The sequence below is a fragment of the Didymella exigua genome, assembly GCF_010094145.1.
Source record: "Didymella exigua CBS 183.55 unplaced genomic scaffold M421scaffold_1, whole genome shotgun sequence".
Lineage (NCBI taxonomy): Eukaryota > Fungi > Ascomycota > Dothideomycetes > Pleosporales > Didymellaceae > Didymella > Didymella exigua.
Window position 1 is genome coordinate 714,292 of NW_022984775.1, and position 16,771 is coordinate 731,062.

The 16,771-nt window shown below is 53.8% G+C and overlaps 9 protein-coding genes across 9 annotated transcripts in view; 7 read left to right on the plus strand and 2 right to left on the minus strand.

Moving 5' to 3' along the window:
* Positions 1-361, plus strand: part of M421DRAFT_112356 (uncharacterized protein) — a 552-nt gene extending 191 nt beyond the window's left edge. Inside the window, exon 2 of the mRNA XM_033587209.1 lies at positions 5-361. Coding sequence (XP_033454334.1) covers positions 77-304 — 228 coding nt within the window. The 5' untranslated portion in view covers positions 5-76 and the 3' untranslated portion in view covers positions 305-361. The remainder of the gene's footprint in view (positions 1-4) is intronic.
* M421DRAFT_415133 (uncharacterized protein) lies at positions 115-2,560 on the minus strand. The gene has a single exon (XM_033590586.1). It carries the CDS (start codon positions 2,339-2,341, stop codon positions 419-421), a length of 1,923 nt encoding a protein of 640 aa, XP_033454335.1. The 5' UTR covers positions 2,342-2,560; the 3' UTR covers positions 115-418.
* A 234-nt stretch (positions 2,561-2,794) lies between these two features.
* On the plus strand, positions 2,795-4,929 carry M421DRAFT_50539 (voltage-gated potassium channel; the record flags this gene model as incomplete). The annotated part of the gene is made up of 2 exons (XM_033594837.1): positions 2,795-2,919; positions 2,970-4,929. The coding sequence occupies 2 exons, from the start codon at positions 2,795-2,797 to the stop codon at positions 4,927-4,929; spliced, it is 2,085 nt and encodes a 694-aa protein (XP_033454336.1).
* Positions 4,930-5,983: 1,054 nt separating this feature from the next.
* M421DRAFT_112493 (aquaporin-like protein) lies at positions 5,984-7,653 on the minus strand. The gene is made up of 4 exons (XM_033587211.1): positions 7,089-7,653; positions 6,689-6,989; positions 6,380-6,637; positions 5,984-6,332 (listed from the first exon to the last, which is right to left on the minus strand). Exons 1-4 carry the CDS (start codon positions 7,374-7,376, stop codon positions 6,094-6,096), a joined length of 1,086 nt encoding a protein of 361 aa, XP_033454337.1. The 5' UTR covers positions 7,377-7,653; the 3' UTR covers positions 5,984-6,093.
* A 941-nt stretch (positions 7,654-8,594) lies between these two features.
* M421DRAFT_97085 (uncharacterized protein) lies at positions 8,595-10,922 on the plus strand (the record flags this gene model as incomplete). Its single annotated transcript, XM_033598462.1, has 3 exons — positions 8,595-9,663; positions 9,898-10,420; positions 10,469-10,922. 3 exons carry the CDS (start codon positions 8,595-8,597, stop codon positions 10,920-10,922), a joined length of 2,046 nt encoding a protein of 681 aa, XP_033454338.1.
* Positions 10,923-12,118: 1,196 nt separating this feature from the next.
* Positions 12,119-13,676, plus strand: M421DRAFT_112764 (uncharacterized protein). Its single transcript, XM_033587215.1, has 3 exons — positions 12,119-12,204; positions 12,254-13,033; positions 13,084-13,676. Exons 2-3 carry the CDS (start codon positions 12,452-12,454, stop codon positions 13,465-13,467), a joined length of 966 nt encoding a protein of 321 aa, XP_033454339.1. The 5' UTR covers positions 12,119-12,204; positions 12,254-12,451; the 3' UTR covers positions 13,468-13,676.
* On the plus strand, positions 13,677-14,416 carry M421DRAFT_112595 (DNA binding methylated-DNA--cysteine S-methyltransferase). The gene is made up of 2 exons (XM_033587212.1): positions 13,677-14,082; positions 14,149-14,416. The coding sequence occupies exons 1-2, from the start codon at positions 13,885-13,887 to the stop codon at positions 14,311-14,313; spliced, it is 363 nt and encodes a 120-aa protein (XP_033454340.1). The 5' UTR covers positions 13,677-13,884; the 3' UTR covers positions 14,314-14,416.
* Positions 14,333-16,326, plus strand: M421DRAFT_112661 (uncharacterized protein). The gene is made up of 2 exons (XM_033587214.1): positions 14,333-14,752; positions 14,811-16,326. The coding sequence occupies exons 1-2, from the start codon at positions 14,520-14,522 to the stop codon at positions 16,234-16,236; spliced, it is 1,659 nt and encodes a 552-aa protein (XP_033454341.1). The 5' UTR covers positions 14,333-14,519; the 3' UTR covers positions 16,237-16,326.
* M421DRAFT_112649 (uncharacterized protein) overlaps positions 16,327-16,771 on the plus strand; it is a 761-nt gene continuing 316 nt past the window's right edge. The window contains exon 1 of the mRNA XM_033587213.1: positions 16,327-16,767. Coding sequence (XP_033454342.1) covers positions 16,417-16,767 — 351 coding nt within the window. The 5' untranslated portion in view covers positions 16,327-16,416. The remainder of the gene's footprint in view (positions 16,768-16,771) is intronic.

Below are 16,771 nucleotides of genomic sequence, written 5' to 3' on the forward strand. Positions count from 1 at the left end.
TTAGTACCAGTAGCCTTGCATGTACAAGTACTCATCATGATCAGTACCAGTAGCCGTGCACGTACAAGTACTCATCATGATCAGTACCAGTAGCCTTGCATGTACAAGTACTCACCATTCATATACGTGGCCATTCTCCAAACTCGCCTCGACAGCCTCCAGTGCTCCTTCCTCTCAGGCACAACCAACACACCTCAAACACACTCGTGGTCAGCGGGAACGATCCAAGGTTACTGTTGTGTTCAAGCAAAGCGAGGAAAGAGTGGCGTGGAGACTGGCACTGAGTCCTTGTTTATATCGTTGAGATCTCTATACATGTCCTTCTGCGTGTGCGGGGTGGAAGGTTCGGGACCCAGATACAAGATGTACGATAAGAGTTCAGCACCGGTTCGATACCGCTACAACCATAGCAGGCATGTCATTGGGAAATCAACTCCTCCGTCTCTAGCAGAGCAGCGGGGTCACCGGGCCAGTCTTCCTCAGTCTTCCTCTTCTTCCCGCGCGCTTTCGACCGTCCATGTCCCAGCCAGCCTTGCTTCGCCGTGATGGGCTGCAGAAACCCGTCCATGTGAACTCCGCCGTGCGTCCTCTCTTCATTGTCTGAATCGTTTGTTCGAGGATCGTAACCGTGGAGTCTCATGCAATGCTCAATGACGCGGTATGCCACCGTAAAGTCCTTGTGATGCCCATAGCAATCAGGATGGGGACAGCGTATTGCGCCGGCCTGGAAGTACGGGCGCTTCTCCGAGCGAGAGACAATGAATGGCAGACTGCTTGGCGGTGGAATGGGTGATGGAGCGTACTGCACTGGACTGGCGAGAGGTTTCGCAGCAAGGTCCTCTGCGAAAGGCCTGAAAGACATACTCTCCCCGAACAAGACTGAGCAGCGTTGTGCTGTACGAGCGAGTGCATTCTGGTCCCAGCCTTTCACAGCCGCGATACCAAGGACCTCGCTCCAGTCCATGAGTCCTGCTCTTGACCAATCCCGTGTATTCGATGATTCTTCGCCGTCCGCTGTGCTTCCCGATCTGCTCCGTTTTCGACGTTTCGGGCTACCACGGGACGTTTCTGGATCCAGAGCGCCGTCTTCACCGAACTGTGCCCCGTAGTCAGAGGCGGAGTCGCTGCCAGGCTCCACTGCGGGTCTGCTGGGCTTCTTTGGCGACTTTGGCGCGCGACTGGCGCGACTGGAAGATGGACGTGACGATTGTCGTGTCACTGGCCGAGTCCGAGATACTCTCTTTGCTCGGGACAGAGGTCTGGAATGAATCTCTGGCTCCGTGGTCTCTGCGTCTGTAGTGAGCTCACTCTGGGACGAACCCTCCCCTAATCCACCGCGACCGAAGTGGTTGAGGCGTGTTCGCTGTAGAGCTAATGCAACGTCGTCGAGTTTGCTGAGCAAAGAGGCGATTGTGGGTCGCAGCAGTCTTTGTGCTTTGGCGTCATCAGCAAGAACGGCTGGCTTGATGTCCAGCTTGACTTGAGGTTTTCTTCCGCGCTTCTTTCCGCCCTCTTGAGCTGCATTGTCATTGTCACGCTGAAGCTCATTCCCACCAGTATTCTTCATCTCAACGTCAGTGTGCACGCTCCGCGACTGAGATCTCGATCTCAAACGCGCCCTCTGTGTTGTGTCTTGTTCGCCATCATCTTGCCATTTCTTTGCATCCCAGTTGTTCTTCGCCAGCCGCAGAAATAGCCCTAGCACCTCATCCTTCATCTCTTCACCTGGATCTTGCGCTGCATTGCCGCCAATAACCCACTCCCCTTTCTCTGGGGCTACTGCGCCTCTTCTGAGCCCATCCGCAAGAGTGTAGAGCGAGGCCGGAGGAACTGGCCAGGCCGTCCAGTCCTTTGCGGGGACTAACTCTACTTGCAGCTGCCCCGCAGCGTCTGTATATTGTAGCTCCTTTCCCTGTTTCAGCCATGTGTCCTTGGTCTGCCAATTTCTCAGCATTGAGAGCTCTGGCGCGGGTTTGCGCACACGGCGCTTCAGAGCGTGCGCATTGTAGAGATGGGCAGAGAGGTCGGTATCCTCGAGTTGTTGAAGTGACTCAGCGATCTGGCGATCGGCTGCAGTATAGCCTTTCCACGTCTGCGGCGGCCCTCTGAAGCGGTTGGGTCGTTCCGGTTCTTCATCCTCGAACTCTTCGCTATCTGCGTCATTGCCTGCTACATCCTGGTCGACATCTTCTGCCACCGGCTCAAGCCCAGCATGATGTGTTCGTGCGCTTGGAGGGCTTTGCAGAGGCGTCTGTTCGGTCGGAGAGAACTGACTATCTGGTTCTGATTCGTACTCGGATTCGGTTGGCGGTGCGCTACTGTCACCACCAAACAACGACATCTAGGTTCCTGTAGATGTCAAAGGTGGTTCGCGATCGTATGGTGTTCGTTGTGCCACTTCGTTCGTCCATCGCGTGGTGAAGGTCAAAGTCACGGAGAGTTTTGTGAGGGTGTTCACGAAAACGCGTGCGCACGTGCCGAATTTCATCGTCATAAGCTTTTGCTCCACTGCTCCTACTCCACATGACCAAAACATCGGAAACCAGGGTCTGACATGTCAAGAGCGGTCAAGATATCCTCCGAAAGCATCAAATCCTGCAGATGCTCCGTGGAGGTCGAGACTGCCGCTGCTAGCGCAGCTACGTCATTGGTCATTTCGACCACGCGGCACGACGCAGCTTGGTTGTCTTGCATTTGACCATGAATATCACCTTGGCAGTTGCTGTCTCGTACGCCCCTGGTATCGACATGCCCCGCTGTTCCTTGAAGTTGAAGCTCTCAAGACATACACAGCATGAACGATCCGGGCCTTGACAAGTCTGCAACACAGGCCGCCGAAGATGTTGAAGCGAACAACACTCAGTATGTCCAAGATAAGGAGCAGGCCGAAGAGGAAGAGCAAGAATTCTTGAAACCAGGGTATGCAAGCTTCCCAGCGATAGACCCTTCTAATCCACTGATCTCTGTAGTCGATGGTGGTTTGCTTCCACAGCATGTCCCCTTATAGCAGGCACCTTTGGTCCCATGGCCAACGCCTTCAGTATCTGCGCGCTGCCAAACAAGTGGAGAGTGTATATTCCAGCTGGGAAGGACGAGAGCCACGGTGTTGTGGTCGAAGACCCAAAGTGGTTGGTTGCCATTAACTCCGTATCACTCGTCTTTGCTCTTGCGGCCAACATGTTCCTCCTACTCAACATGGCCCGGCGGGTATCCTTTGCAGTGGCACAGCCGATCACCGTAGTGGGATTCTACGTAGCATCCCTGCTCCTTATGGCCCTTGTTGGGGTAGCGTCTTCGTCTGCCTTTCGCCTGGAGCCTAGGGAAGAGCATGCCCTGAGCCAGGCCTACTACTATGGCATGATCGCCTCCGGACTCTACTTTATCATCGCAACACTAATGGTGTTCACAATCTACGGTGCATATAAAGGCCGTTACCCGAAGGAGTTCAGGCTATCTCCTAGCCAGAGAACGCTGATGCTGCAGACCATTGGTTTTATGTTCTACCTTCTGTTAGGCGCCCTCATCTTTGCAGAAGTCGAAGGCTGGAATTTTCTCGACGGCGTCTTCTACGCAGATTTTACTCTGCTCACCGTCGGTATTGGGGGTGAATTCGTTCCCATAACCCACACCGGTCGCTCATTGCTGTTCCCGTATGCTATTGGTGGACTCGTCACAGTCGGTCTGGTCATCGGCTCCATACGTTCCCTTATTCTCGAACACGGAAAGCAGAAGATGGCTGCTCGATTCACCGAGATCAAGAGAGTAGAGGTCTTGGCTTCGTACAATGACAAGACAAGGACGATCAAACTTGGCTGGTTCTCCAGTATGGAATATCTTCAGAGGGATCTATCTGAAGCCCAGAAGCGAGAACAAGAGTTTCGCGTCATGCGAAAGATCCAAGATGTAGCAGAACGGAACCGACGATATACCTCGCTTGCGATCTCTACGACGGCGGCATTGCTATTGTGGTTTCTTGGTGCTCTGGTCTTCAGGTTAGCTGAGAAGCCTCAGGGATGGTCCTACTTCGGGAGCATGTACTTCGCATATACTTCGCTGCTCACGATCGGATACGGCGACCTTGTGCCGCAATCGAACGCCGGGAAAGCTTTCTTTGTGTTCTGGAGCCTGCTGGCCGTGCCAACACTCACCATCTTGATCAGCAACATGGGCGACACCATTATTAAAGAATTCAAAGACTTCACCATCTGGGTCGGTTCTCTAACACTCTTACCGGACGAAGAAGGCCTCGGATCAACACTTAAGATCGGCGCGAAGCGAATGCGTAAAGTCTACAAAGCAGAGTCCCAAGACGCGGACCCAGGCGCTTCACTACGGCACATGATGGATCGTCTACGAGACCACATGGAGGAAAAAGAACTCGGCCTCGCAGAAGAAGCAGGCGAGCACGGAGACAAGCTAATGCGAGACATCCACTTTTACCACTTCGTCCTGTCAAAGGAGATCCGGCAACTGATGAAAGATGTTGATGCATCGCCTCCACGGCAGTACAGCTACTCAGAGTGGGCATACTACCTGCGCCTCCTCGGCCAAGACGAGAACGAGGCATCAGGCCATCGCCGCGCACGGGTCCACCACAAGCACGGTAATCGCTCAACGCCAGATCTCGGCACAGCGGACGACGGCGACGAGCAAGCGTGGAGCTGGCTGGGTATCCGAAGTCCGCTGATGGGGAATTCGAGTGAGGCGCAGTGGCTGCTGCGAAGACTTTCCGCGAGATTGGAGATGGAGATGCGAAAGATGAGCAATCCGGATCCGAAGAAGAGGAGAGCTCCGCCGCCGATATCGATGGATGAGCTCAGACACGGGGAGAGGGATGCATATGCGAACGGTAATGCGGGCGAGTCGACAGGAAGGACGTACGATGCCGCTGAAGCTAGGAGACGAGGAAAGAAGGGCGCAGATCCGTGAAGAGTGCAAACGCGCTAGATTCACAGTCGTGAGATAGACTAGACTTGAATTTCCGGCCTCGCTACCACCGTCTCGATGATAAGACTTAAGTCTTGCTTCAAGCTATGGCATCAGCATCTTCTTACGACCACGATGATGTCCATATGATACGGCTCCTGTCACCAGAAGCGCTCCGCCCCTCGCCAGACCCAATCCGCCCGATCCCCATCGCCATCAGCGCAACACTCGTAACACTGAACCTCCTTGTGCTCATAATTCTCTACAACAGAAAACCCAAAGCCATCACGCCATCCAGAGAGAACATCGAGCTCGCGAAACTGAAGAACAGCATCCGTGTAATACGCCCCACAAGCACTGCGCCCCCACTCATCACTTCATATTCCCCGTCTTCAGCGCGCACACCTCCTCGACGCCCAGAGCGTTCACCACCGCAGTCGAGTGGAAGCGACACGATCAGCGACCCGGGGGTCATGACGTACCATGAAGCTTTGAAGGACATCCGCGATACGTCCCACAAATCAAATCCTGACAGACCCTCATTGACGTCTACTATCGGTAGTTACTGCTATTCGCCAAACGCCACTGAGAACAACGAAGTCAAACATGAGACTCGAGTCGAATACCCCATCAATAGGCCAGCAAGTTCAGATTATTCTGTATCAATAGGTCCAACGCCGTTACCTAGCCTTCATAATTCAGCCCGTAACAGAGAGATCAACGGGACTTGGACACGTTTGCGACTCGGGTCGGAGTATGATGGAGAACGAACCTTCATATCAAGTGAGGCAAATCTTCATCTGGGCAACGGTAAAGCCAAAGCAACATGGGACTAGTCGAACAGAATGGATTGACAACGGGATGAATTTGTCTGAGGAGCAGTATCTACGTAATAAAGTCCAATACCGTGTTCTTCGACGCAGCCCGACTCCATCACTTCGTGCATAGGCCGCGTGCCAGTCTCTGTTGATACACAATCTAGCCAGGACAAAAAATAGCCCTCAGTACAAACCCAGGGAGCCAACAGCACGGGTAGTATATGTGCCCGTCCAGGGGCCCGCGTTTCTGTCGCGGCTTCTCATTCTTGTGGCCATCACTGCTCTCTGTGCTCGATGAAGATGTCGACCTGGATGTGACCGAAGAACGAAAAGAGTTGGTACTGCCAGACTACGATGAGCCAGACTCGACAGTTGGGCCGCTACGGTAGCTGCGGTCGGACATAACTTGCGAATGATGGCCATCATGACCAGAGTGGAAGACAGGCTTAGGTTCAGACATCGCCCCAGATTCACTCTGCTTGTTGTTACCGAGGGCAACGTTGTGGTGCGATCCATGTTTCGCAGTACGGATGCGCGAGGCAAAATCCATGTCGTCAGTGGTTCCGTCGGTTGCGCCATGGCCACGCGCTAAGATGTCAGTGCTGTTCTGAAGGTGAGGTGGCGATCAGACGTACTCGTGGGCACACGGTTGTCGTATTGGCTTGAGGAGCCCCCGGTCTCGTAGTAGACCTCGCGGCGGCCATCGCCATCTGCGTCGGGATTGGCAGTCTCATACTCAAGCATCTTGAGTAGACGATATAGACCCACGGCAAGCAGAGCACCGAGAAGTGGGCCTACCCAATAGATCCAATGGTAGCCATCGAAGCGCTTTGTGACAACATCAGGTCCGAAGGAACGTGCTGGGTTGAGAGATCCACCAGTGTAGAGGACACCTGCAGACGTCAGTACCGAGCAACGTAAAGAAGATGAACAAGGTTGTTTACCAGCCAACTCAGCGACGAACAGAGCCAGACCGATGCCGATAGGGGCAACGAAGGTAGATCGGTGCTTCTCTGCGGCCAGCATGAAGATGCAGAAGATAAGCATGGCAGTCAAGAACATCTCGATGAAGACACCACGGCTGATCGAGGTACCAGCACCGAGCCTAGTGCGGACAGCCACAGGGCCCGGGAAGGTTGCTGAAACGACTCCAGCGGCAGCCACTGCACCCAGTAGCTGTGCAAGAATGAGGAGTGCGGCCTTGACGAAAGGCACAGCGCCGATGAGAGCCATCGCAACAGTGACCTACAGGACCTCGTTAGCTCTGGGCGAAGCGACAATCATGAGGTGGCCACAGATAGCTTGAAGGAGAAGATGGGGAGAAGACTGGACTGAGCGACTCACAGCTGGGTTGAAGAGTCCTCCACTGACGCGAAAGAAGACCCAAACATTGACCGCGAGGGAGAATCCAAAGGCCAATGAGATGTACTGCAAGGACTGGATGTCCATTGGCCGGTTACCGAGAAGATTGTTGGCCGTCTGTGTCGCTGCGAATGCAAAGAAGAGGAACAAGAATGTGCCAATGAACTCGCCCAGGAAGGCAATGAGCAGATGGCGTGTCCTGTTTGGCAGCCATCCAAGAGCCCGCTTCTCTCCCGGACGGTTTGGGTCTTCTGTGTATGTCGGCTTCATCTCTGAAAAGATGTCGAAGCTCTCTGCCGGTCAGTGGATGTCGTTGTGCGTTGTTCATAACTGCAGCTCTGTCGGTAGATACTAAGAGTGATGCAAAGGTGGTGCTGAAAGCGTATGGAACAGGAACCGCTCGTGAGGTAAGACAGGCGATGCGCAACGGGGAGGAGACCTAGGCAAGATTCGAGGTGTGGTTAAGACTAGGGACAAAGGTAGAAATACCAGGATACTGGGCAAAGCTGAGGGGAATGTAGGAGATGGGTCGAGTTGTGGAGACGTGGTGAGGGTTGAAGAGGGGAGAAGAGCCACGCCGTCAAACAATCTTACGATAGCGCTGGTACATGTGGAAGCCACGTCCAGATCGAACACGCTGCGGTGCACGGGTGGTGATCATTTTTTGGCAGCTGCGACGGCACGTCACACATGTAGCAGGTCTTCCAAGAAGGTCCATCTCGAGCTTCACCTACGTGTCGTTGTAGGTCCTCACAAGCGATTCTTGATTACTGCGACCTTGGATGATACTTTTAATTGCGCAGCTGATTCTGCGACATGTGCGAAAGCTGGTATAATGTCTTGTCGCTGCATGGGCGCAGAGTGTCCAAATGTGAACAGCCTGTTGATCCCTCGACGCGGTGACGTTGTGACAAAGCTCAGCACGCTTTCAGCGGCCCAGAAGTTTGTTTGCGTCCACGTTTCACCTGCGAGTTGACGAGATGAAGACAAGAGCCTTGTAAGATAACGGACACAAAGCGAGCGCCCTGGGCAGGCTGAAATGGGACAGCATTCGCTTGGCTCTCGTGGCGGACCCATGACGACTTCCGCGTTATCCTTGCTGGAGAACGCGGAAGTCATCAAGGCGCGAAGCTTGCACAACAGGCCGTTGTTTGCTTGGCCGGCTGTTAGCTAGTCTTTCACGCACGTCCTTGCATAGCGGTAATATTCCTGTCTGCTATCTTGCGAAATACTTCGTAAACGCGCGCTTTTGGTACTTGTTGTCGCGTTGCTGTGCGGTCACCCCATCCCACCTGAACGAGCGAATCCGTGCCTTCCCCGCGTCGCAAGCTTCGTCGTCATCATACACCGCTATCACGAGCCGCTTGAGACAGCGCCTCTGCAGACAACGCCGGATGTTGTGAACGACCACAGAGCCCAGCATACCTTGCTGCTCTGCACCGAAACTCCCTCCACATCTTCCCCCACGTCTTGCCACACGTCGCCAGCATGCCCCGCCCGCTGTGGCTCCTCCTCTCGCTGACCACGAGCTTGCTCGCCGTCACTCTGCTCCTCTATGTCACTCTGGGTGGGCAGCAAGACCAAAAGCTCGAGGGAGTGTCGCATGCGCCGAAGCAGTCCAGCGTCAGCGCCCTCTTCTCCTTTACATCTCCCGGCTCGCTCTTCCCTCCGTCCGCCATCATCAGCCTCACCGACGATAATTCGACCTTCTTCCTCGCCCGACCTGCCGACTTTGGGTCAGCGCTGCCTAGTGATGGATTGAGCGGCCCTCTGTGGATTGGCAGTGGCTTTGGCGACGATGCGCTGAGCCGAGGCGGCGAGCTTGGCTGCAGTGACATCCCTGGTTGGGATGGCGGCAGTGACGTGTTTCCGCGCGTGCTGAAGACAGCCCCCACTGTCAAGAGCAGAACGACTGGGCCTTTAGCTGAGAAGAAGGACAAGCCAAGGAGAGCTGCGTCCACGGCAGAAGACGAAGCGCTGCCCTCAGACGATGGCACCGACGACCACCTACATCCAGCTCTTGAGCAGGGCACGCGCCACTCCTCAGATCACGCCGATATCCAGTCACTTCAAGAAAGCGCCGAGATTGCAGGAAAGGTTGTTTTGCTCCAGCGAGGAGGTTGTGGCTTCCTGGCCAAGGTGGAATGGGCACAAAGGCGTGGAGCTGTTGCTGTCGTTGTGGGCGACAATGTGCGCGGTGGAGCTCTGATTAGGATGTACGCTAGGGGCGACACATCCAACGTCACCATCCCATCAGTCTTCACCTCGCACACTACTGCGCACTTGCTGTCATCTCTCCTGCCGTCCGGCAAGACCTTGGCCGGCACCGTCCCTTCACAGGAGAAGAACAGGCCCACGCCGTCTGGAGTTACACCACAGGCTATCTCTACGCCCTCGATTGAGACTCGTGATAGACCTCTTGCATTCATGGAGGACAAGCCTACGGAGCATGATTGGCTACAACCGCTGCTGGCCACGCTTGGTCTCGTCAGTGCAAAAAAACAGCCAACGGACAATTTTAGGATCGGCGAGGACGACTGGCGAGATCCCAAGTTCCGTAACCTGCCTACAACTACCCTTCCCTCTTTGGTCACACCCACTCCCACGCCTTCCCCGTCTACATTCGGCCACAGCCGTCATAGAGTTGAGACAAAGTACACAGCGCCCAACAGCGAATACAAGGCGAGCTGGCGCTCCTGGTTGGGGTCTAGCCGCAGGAGTGTCACATCTATCACCAGCACCAACAGTCAGGACATCGACAACCTTCCGGGCGAGACGCAACCTCACGAAGGTCTCTGGGTGACACTCACATCCACGAATGTGTCATCAAGTCCCTTCTTCGACACCCTACTGGTCCTTGTTGTTAGTCCACTTGTCACACTCTCTGTTGTCTATGCCCTACTGCTCCTTCGATCTCGCATAAGACGCCGACGCTGGAGAGCACCCAAGTCTGTTGTTGAGCGCCTTCCGGTTCGAACCTACCACACGATCAGCGACTCGTCCTCGTCACCATCTGCTACATCAGAGGCAGCGACCCCCACTACACCTTTGCTCCAAAGGACTCCGTCACAACCGACGATACCAACATCGCCCTCGGCTTCACAAGACGAGCTTGAAGCACCGGCGACATCTTCCTCTGTTCAACGCACAGCCCGTGACCGAGAAGAAGAGAAGCGCGAGTCTGGCCTAGCTGAATGGAGGCGTCGTTATGGTGGGCGACAAAGAGAATGCGTAGTCTGCCTTGAAGAATACGTGGACGGTCTGAGCCAAGTCATGAGCCTTCCGTGTGGCCACGAATTTCATGTGGACTGCATGTATGTATCTTGCCTTACCCGGTTCACTGCCATATTAACAGTGTGTAGCACACCTTGGCTCGTCACTCGCAGACGCACATGCCCGATTTGCAAGGGCGATGTTGTAAGGTCACTCTCACAAGCGTACTTGGACCGTCCTAGCGCCTCACCCCCAGCACCTTGGCCTGCTGATGATGAACACGTCGTGGACGCCTTGCAGATCCAGGCTGCTGAGACTCGCAACGACTCCCCTTCAGCCTCACGACCTTTGCCCATATCGGCGTCTGTGCCCAGCAGTCACCGTACTGAGTCTGACGGTGATGTCGAAGCGAACTGGTCCGGTGAAGAACGTCAGTCAAATGCACGAGACATCCCCGGAAGTAGAGTTTCTGATCTGAGCACCTCGGTACGCGACTTAAGCTCCACCGTCTCTACGGTTATTTGGCGGGGTTTCGACGCGGTCAGGAGTACCGCTGGTCTTCAACGACGGCCTCCACCGGAAGATGTGGACCGAGATCGATGATCGACATCACCTCAATCATGCTGGAACGACATTTTGATCGCATTGGAATGGTACATACCCCTCGGCTAGGAATATACGGCGTTGCATTTGTTGAGCGGCATACATACGGCGTTCATTGACCCGAACTAACCCAATCCTTAATCCTGAAAACATCTACTCCACTTCTCAATCACCTATCTCTTTGTTTCGCAAGGCTGGCAGCCGCAAATGGAAATTGCCAATGGAACAGACAACTGGTTGCGCTAGTGATGACATTCCTCGGCAACGTGGTTTGGGATGTGATCTCAACACGTCTCCCTTGTCCATGCGTACAACTTTCACGCCTCTGCATCGCTGCAAGGAGCAATCGATATTGGCACAGGTGATGCTTCAATCGGCCCGTTTCTTCCATTACCTGGTAAATCAGTTCACGCATAGTTTGTGGCCGTCACACAGCTCAGCCGCAAAGGACTGGCAGGCTCGATACATGCACTAGGTCACAAACTCAAGGCGCGATTTCAAAGAAGAAAACCAGTTGCTCGTTCTGGACAGCAATTGCGCCTACTGTACCCCGCAAAGAGGGTGCTAGCCGTGTACCTCAAAAGCTTATCTTCAACTACACTTAGGCTGCCAGTCGATTGTCATCTCCCTTGACAACCCAACTTGCGCATTTCTCGCTCCTACCTGTCCTACAAACGAGTCATCTGCCAGCCGAAGTTTCTTGAGCCGTGGAATGTGACCTCCGCATGTTGCCGCTTGCGGGAATTCGAAAGCTAATGGCCTCTGCTATAGGACATCAATTGGCTTGGTAAGCTACCTTTTGGCTTGCCGGACATTCATACGAGCTACCTCAAGGACCTTGGCGACACAAACAAGAACCTGCGTGGTGCTTGACTATGATGTCAGGGCAATGCATGGCTGGGAGTTGGGGCAGCATAAGTAGGACCCTTCGCAGCGTCAAACATGGGAGCAAGCCGCGTGGAACATTAGCTTCCACCTCTTCGCGTGGCTGATTTCTATCCATTTCCGCCAATCGGTAAAGCCAACCCTGCCACCACGATGAAGGTCCTCTATCTTATCCTTGCTTTGTTGAGCTCGCTGGCAATCGCTCAGTCACTCGCAGAAGATGACTGTCAATGTCCTCAGGTAAAGTGTCGCGCCACCAATGCCTTCGTAAGCTCTCTAAACTTCATCCAAGTAGTGACACAATTGACAGTAAACGCAGGAGAGCTGCCGCTGTATCAACAAAGCGGAGCTGGCATGCAAGAAGAAATGTCCGAATTACGTCTCGACAAAGTGGAGGGTTGGTTATATGCGATCAGCATTTGAGGCAGGCACTGATGATGCCGCAGAAATGCACTCTCCCTCAGCAGGAGACAACCGGGCCAGCACCCACGCCGACTACGCCTACACCATCTGTAGAACTGCCCTTACCTACCGATCCAATTCTGGGTATTCCCGTTCCGGCTTTGCCCGTGCCACTTCCCTCTCCGCTTGTCTTACCCTTCCCTGACCTCCCTCTTGTCCCCGGGTGCGAATGCGAAGAGACGATGTGCATTATGAGCTTTCCGGAAGGATGTCACTGTCAATGGAACGTCAAGAAAGACTGCTATAACAAGTGTGGCGGCGTGTCGCCGGGCATCAACACTTGCCCAGCTTTGTCAATACCTCCTGTACCAAAGTCAATTCTGCGACCGAAGCCAGCTCCGCACGTCCTGCGTCTTCCCGATCTACCCAAGGTTCCAGGATGCAAATGCGAACAGACGATGTGCATTCAGAGTTACCCGGACTCGTGCCACTGTGCATGGAACATTGCAAAGGACTGCTACGACAAGTGTGGAGGCAAGTCTCCGGGTATCAATACCTGCCCTCCCAAGAACTCGTTTGGGGGTGATTCGTACGTCGACGGCCCGGTAAAGCGGGCTGCTGCACCTGAACCCCAGAGCTCTACGGCGACCATTCCCGTGACTATCCCCAAGATCAGTTTGGGCACTGTCGGAGCTATAGGAAATAAGGCATGTGATTTTGAAGAGCGCTTTTGCATCCAGCAGTGGCCTCAGAGCTGCTTTTGCGCCAACGCAAACAAATATGCTCGTTATCTGAGATGCGGTGGTGCAATTCCCACTTACCAGGTGAGCTTCAGTTATACACATCAACGCTGTATGTCAACTAACCCCCTTAGACTTGCAGCAGTCCGATCATACCCACAACCATCAAAACCATCACCCGCACCATAACCACAACCATATACCCCACCCCAACACCTACCGAAGGCCTCCACAGAGTCCAAATATGCGGCGGCGGCCGCGGAAATCAGAACCAAGCCTGCCCTACAGGCTACACGTGTGTCAACGATCCGTACGTGAACCAGCCCTGCGGCCTCGAATGCGATCGCACAGGTATTTGTGTAGAGGAAAGGCTGTGCGGAGGCTTTGCAGGGTTCAGGTGCTTGACGCCTGGACAGGTGTGCTTGGATGACCCAAGGGATGGGTGTAGTCCTAAGACGGGCGGGGCGGATTGTGGGGGGTTATGCTTTTGGCCGCCTAGTCTGAGGCAGAAGGCTTAGGCAGAGAATTCGAATGTGAAGAAACAAGATGGGAAATGTGGCTGTTTTGGATGGACATTTGCGGTTCCATGCAAAAAAATTAAGTGATTCGTCCTTGGGAGCTAATAACGCTATCTGTTCTGGTTATCAAGCCTAGGTTTCTGCTTACTCCTTTTACACGCTGTCCATGCTCATCCTTCAAGGAGGCTAATTTTGCAAAGCACCAAACTCCAGACAGTCGTGAGCTTGCCCTCGCAAGAATATCTTCAACCGAAAGTATGTCTGACATGTTGAGATATGGGGTTGACTCGTCACCGAGGTGTACACTGAGAGGTCAATTCCAAAGCATGCCCCGTGACCGCGCGCCGCCGCGTTAATTCAGCACGTTAAACCGCGTCTCCCCTCTCGCATCCACTACCGGTACACAGCAGAAGCACAATGTCGAAAGCACGCAAAGTCACAGAGTACCAAGAACGCGTCTACGCGCTCCTCCAACAAATCCCTGAAGGCCGCATCACAACATACGCAGCGATGTCGACAGCGCTGAACAGCTCACCGCGCGCGATTGGTGGCGCGCTGAGGAACAACCCTTTTGCGCCAGATATACCATGTCATCGGTGTATTGCTAGTACTGGAGTAAGCTGTCATATTCTCTGCCCATTTAGAATGCGTCAAGACCGTTCGCTGACTACTACATGACAGTTTATCGGCGGGTTTAAGGGTGATTGGGAGAAGGTGCCGAGTGGGCAGAACCAAGAGTCGAAACGGAAGCTGCTCGAAGACGAGGGCGTGTTGTTTGATGCACGTGGATACCTGATTGATAAGAAAGCGCTTTGGGACGAGTTTGATGTCAAGAAGGTGAGCTGAGGATGCAAGGCGAGTAGAGCGGGGCAAAAGAGCGGAAAGGAAGTGGGGCTACGTCACAACCCTCAAAAAGTTCTGGACGAACCCTTGAGACTTCAACCAAGGTTCTTAAGTACGCGAATTAAGTGGAACAATTTGTTGTATGATACTTTATCCGCAACTCATCAAATCAGTCTCGAAGCTCTCATACGCACAAAACCACAGTCGCCATGGGACCAAAGAGGAAGGACTTTCTGAAGCCAAAGCCGAAAGGCAAGCTCAAAGCGCCGGAGCCGCAAACTGAGAATGAGTTTTTGGAAGCTGCAGATGAGCACGAGCAGGCGGCAGGAAAATGGAGAGCTGGAGACGCGGTGAAAGCGACGCGTTTCTTCAACCGCGCCATCGACACTTACAATCAAGGCTTGAAGAAGCATCCACAGTCTTTCGATCTTGCGTACAACAAGTGAGCAATCATGCAAGCCACCTCTTTTGGAATCGGCTTTGGTGCTGACTCGTTGAAGGGCAAACCTGGAGTATAATCTGACAGAGGATGAGCGGATACTGCCGCACCTGGGCAGCAGAACTGCATTATTGGAAGAGACGTTGAACTCGCATCGCCACGCCATTTCACTGAACCCTTCTAATACCGACATATTATTCAATACTGCACAGGTCCTTACTTCGTTAGCGGAAGCCGGACTAGAAGAAGGGACGCAAGAGGCCGCTAGAACGCCAGCGAGGAATCTGCTTGAAGATGCTGTAGACATCTTCACTGGATGTTTGCAGAAGCAGCAGCAAGAGTATGAGCAAATACAAACAGAGATCGCAAAGGCTCAAGCGTCGGGAGAGTACCAGGAAGCTTGGCAGGGCGATCGACCGCAACCTGCTGAAGCGAAGGAGCAAGACGATGCGAACACCGACTCAGCGTCAGAAGGACCTGGAGACTGGGCCACAGTCGAGGAGCCGGTTACGCCGATCACTATACTGGAGACATGCACAGCACAACTAGGTGCTCTCATCACTTTGATTGGGCTGTACACCCCCGAGGATCTGCCAAGCATTGAGAAGAAAGCACAAGGCGGTCTCCTGACCGCGACCGAGACCATTCCCGCTCTCATAAGTATCATCGACGCTTCGCCAGATTCAGACTCGGAGGATGAACCAGAAGCGGGCCTAACGTTATCAATCGGTCAATCCACTGCGACCGACGAAAACTCAACATCACCTAAGGAAGATGCAGTGCTCGCGGCGGCGAACTTCCAGGCCAGCATTGCAGAGGCTATGTACCGGAGTGGCAGAAGTTCACCAAGTCAATACGCACAACAAGTCGAGCAGGCCTTCGCCACCTTGATAAAAGAGGCTCAAGGCACCAGCAGCTCAGGCCTTGCATATGTCAATATCCGCTCTTCGTACGCAGACGCGCTCATCGACCTCGCATCCTCGATATCGGACAGCCTACAGTACGACCCAACATCACCTTCCTTCGCCGGAGATCTGGAGATTCAGTGGACAGCGCTCTCGCAAGCTCAAAAGACGCTGACCGAACTTTCCTCCGCACCACACTCTTCCCTGCTCTCCGCGTCCCGTCTTGCGGACACCTTCCTCGCCCGCGGCGATACCGAACTCTTCCGCTTCCGCATCGCAACCATACCCGGTGTGAAATCGGCTTGGGCGATCAGCAAAGCGGTTATCGTGGCAAATGCGGGCGTGTTTTACCGTGGTGCGAGAAGCTATGCGCAAAACGCTGGGGTAGCGCAGACAAGGGCCACAGCTGATGCTAAGGCGATCGTGGCGGAGATCTTGAAGGAGGTATCTAGTGGGTCGAGTGCTAGAAAAGTAAACTGGAAGGGCAGAAGTAATGACGTTGCGGCTGTGCTGGGACAGATGGTAGAAGAAGGGATTATTGCGGAGGAGAACGCGCAGGGGTTGTTGGACTTTGCTGAGTAATTGTGAGTGATGTTTTGGTCTAGTGACGAGGTCACACTTGCATTCACCTCTGACTGTAGCCTACTAATCTTAAGATCTTGAGCAAACGGCGTGCGAATATCAAACCTTTTTCGGTCGTCACATAGTTCACGTTCCACTTCACCTCACACACACCATCGCTTGCAACCATCGTTTTACATTATGTCAGAACCGTCCAAGAACCCCGATCCTCCTAAGAAACCAGAGCCTCGAACAGCAGGCGCGGCAAATACCAAGGAAAACGTCTTCAACCTGCCCGACTATCCCGAGGATGAGCCGGGTGCTGCCAACGAGGATCCTAGCGAGGAGAAGATCGGCTTCACAGAAGCACTGAAGATGAAAAGTAAAGACTGGGCGAAGGCTGCGAGGCGCAAGAGCGGACAGATCCTGACAGGTTTTGGCGGCAAGAAGGATGAAAATAAGAAGGATGAAGACAAGAGGGATGGAGACAAGAGGGATGAAGACAAGAGGGGTGGAGACAAGAGGGATGAAGACAAGAGGGATGAAGACAAGAGGG

Excerpts from the sequence above, each read along its gene's own strand:
- M421DRAFT_112595 (XM_033587212.1), top strand. The coding sequence starts at position 13,885 with ATGTCGAAAGCACGCAAAGTCACAGAGTACCAAGAACGCGTCTACGCG. Across the intron at positions 14,083-14,148 it reads GGTGTATTGCTAGTACTGGA|TTTATCGGCGGGTTTAAGGG; the intron begins GTAAGCTGTCAT and ends ACTACATGACAG.
- M421DRAFT_112661 (XM_033587214.1), top strand. The coding sequence starts at position 14,520 with ATGGGACCAAAGAGGAAGGACTTTCTGAAGCCAAAGCCGAAAGGCAAG. Across the intron at positions 14,753-14,810 it reads TTCGATCTTGCGTACAACAA|GGCAAACCTGGAGTATAATC; the intron begins GTGAGCAATCAT and ends GACTCGTTGAAG.
- M421DRAFT_112493 (XM_033587211.1), bottom strand. The coding sequence starts at position 7,376 with ATGAAGCCGACATACACAGAAGACCCAAACCGTCCGGGAGAGAAGCGG. Across the intron at positions 6,990-7,088 it reads GAGGACTCTTCAACCCAGCT|GTCACTGTTGCGATGGCTCT; the intron begins GTGAGTCGCTCA and ends GAGGTCCTGTAG. Across the intron at positions 6,638-6,688 it reads GTTCGTCGCTGAGTTGGCTG|GTGTCCTCTACACTGGTGGA; the intron begins GTAAACAACCTT and ends TGACGTCTGCAG.
- M421DRAFT_415133 (XM_033590586.1), bottom strand. The coding sequence starts at position 2,341 with ATGTCGTTGTTTGGTGGTGACAGTAGCGCACCGCCAACCGAATCCGAG.
- M421DRAFT_112764 (XM_033587215.1), top strand. The coding sequence starts at position 12,452 with ATGTGCATTATGAGCTTTCCGGAAGGATGTCACTGTCAATGGAACGTC. Across the intron at positions 13,034-13,083 it reads GTGCAATTCCCACTTACCAG|ACTTGCAGCAGTCCGATCAT; the intron begins GTGAGCTTCAGT and ends TAACCCCCTTAG.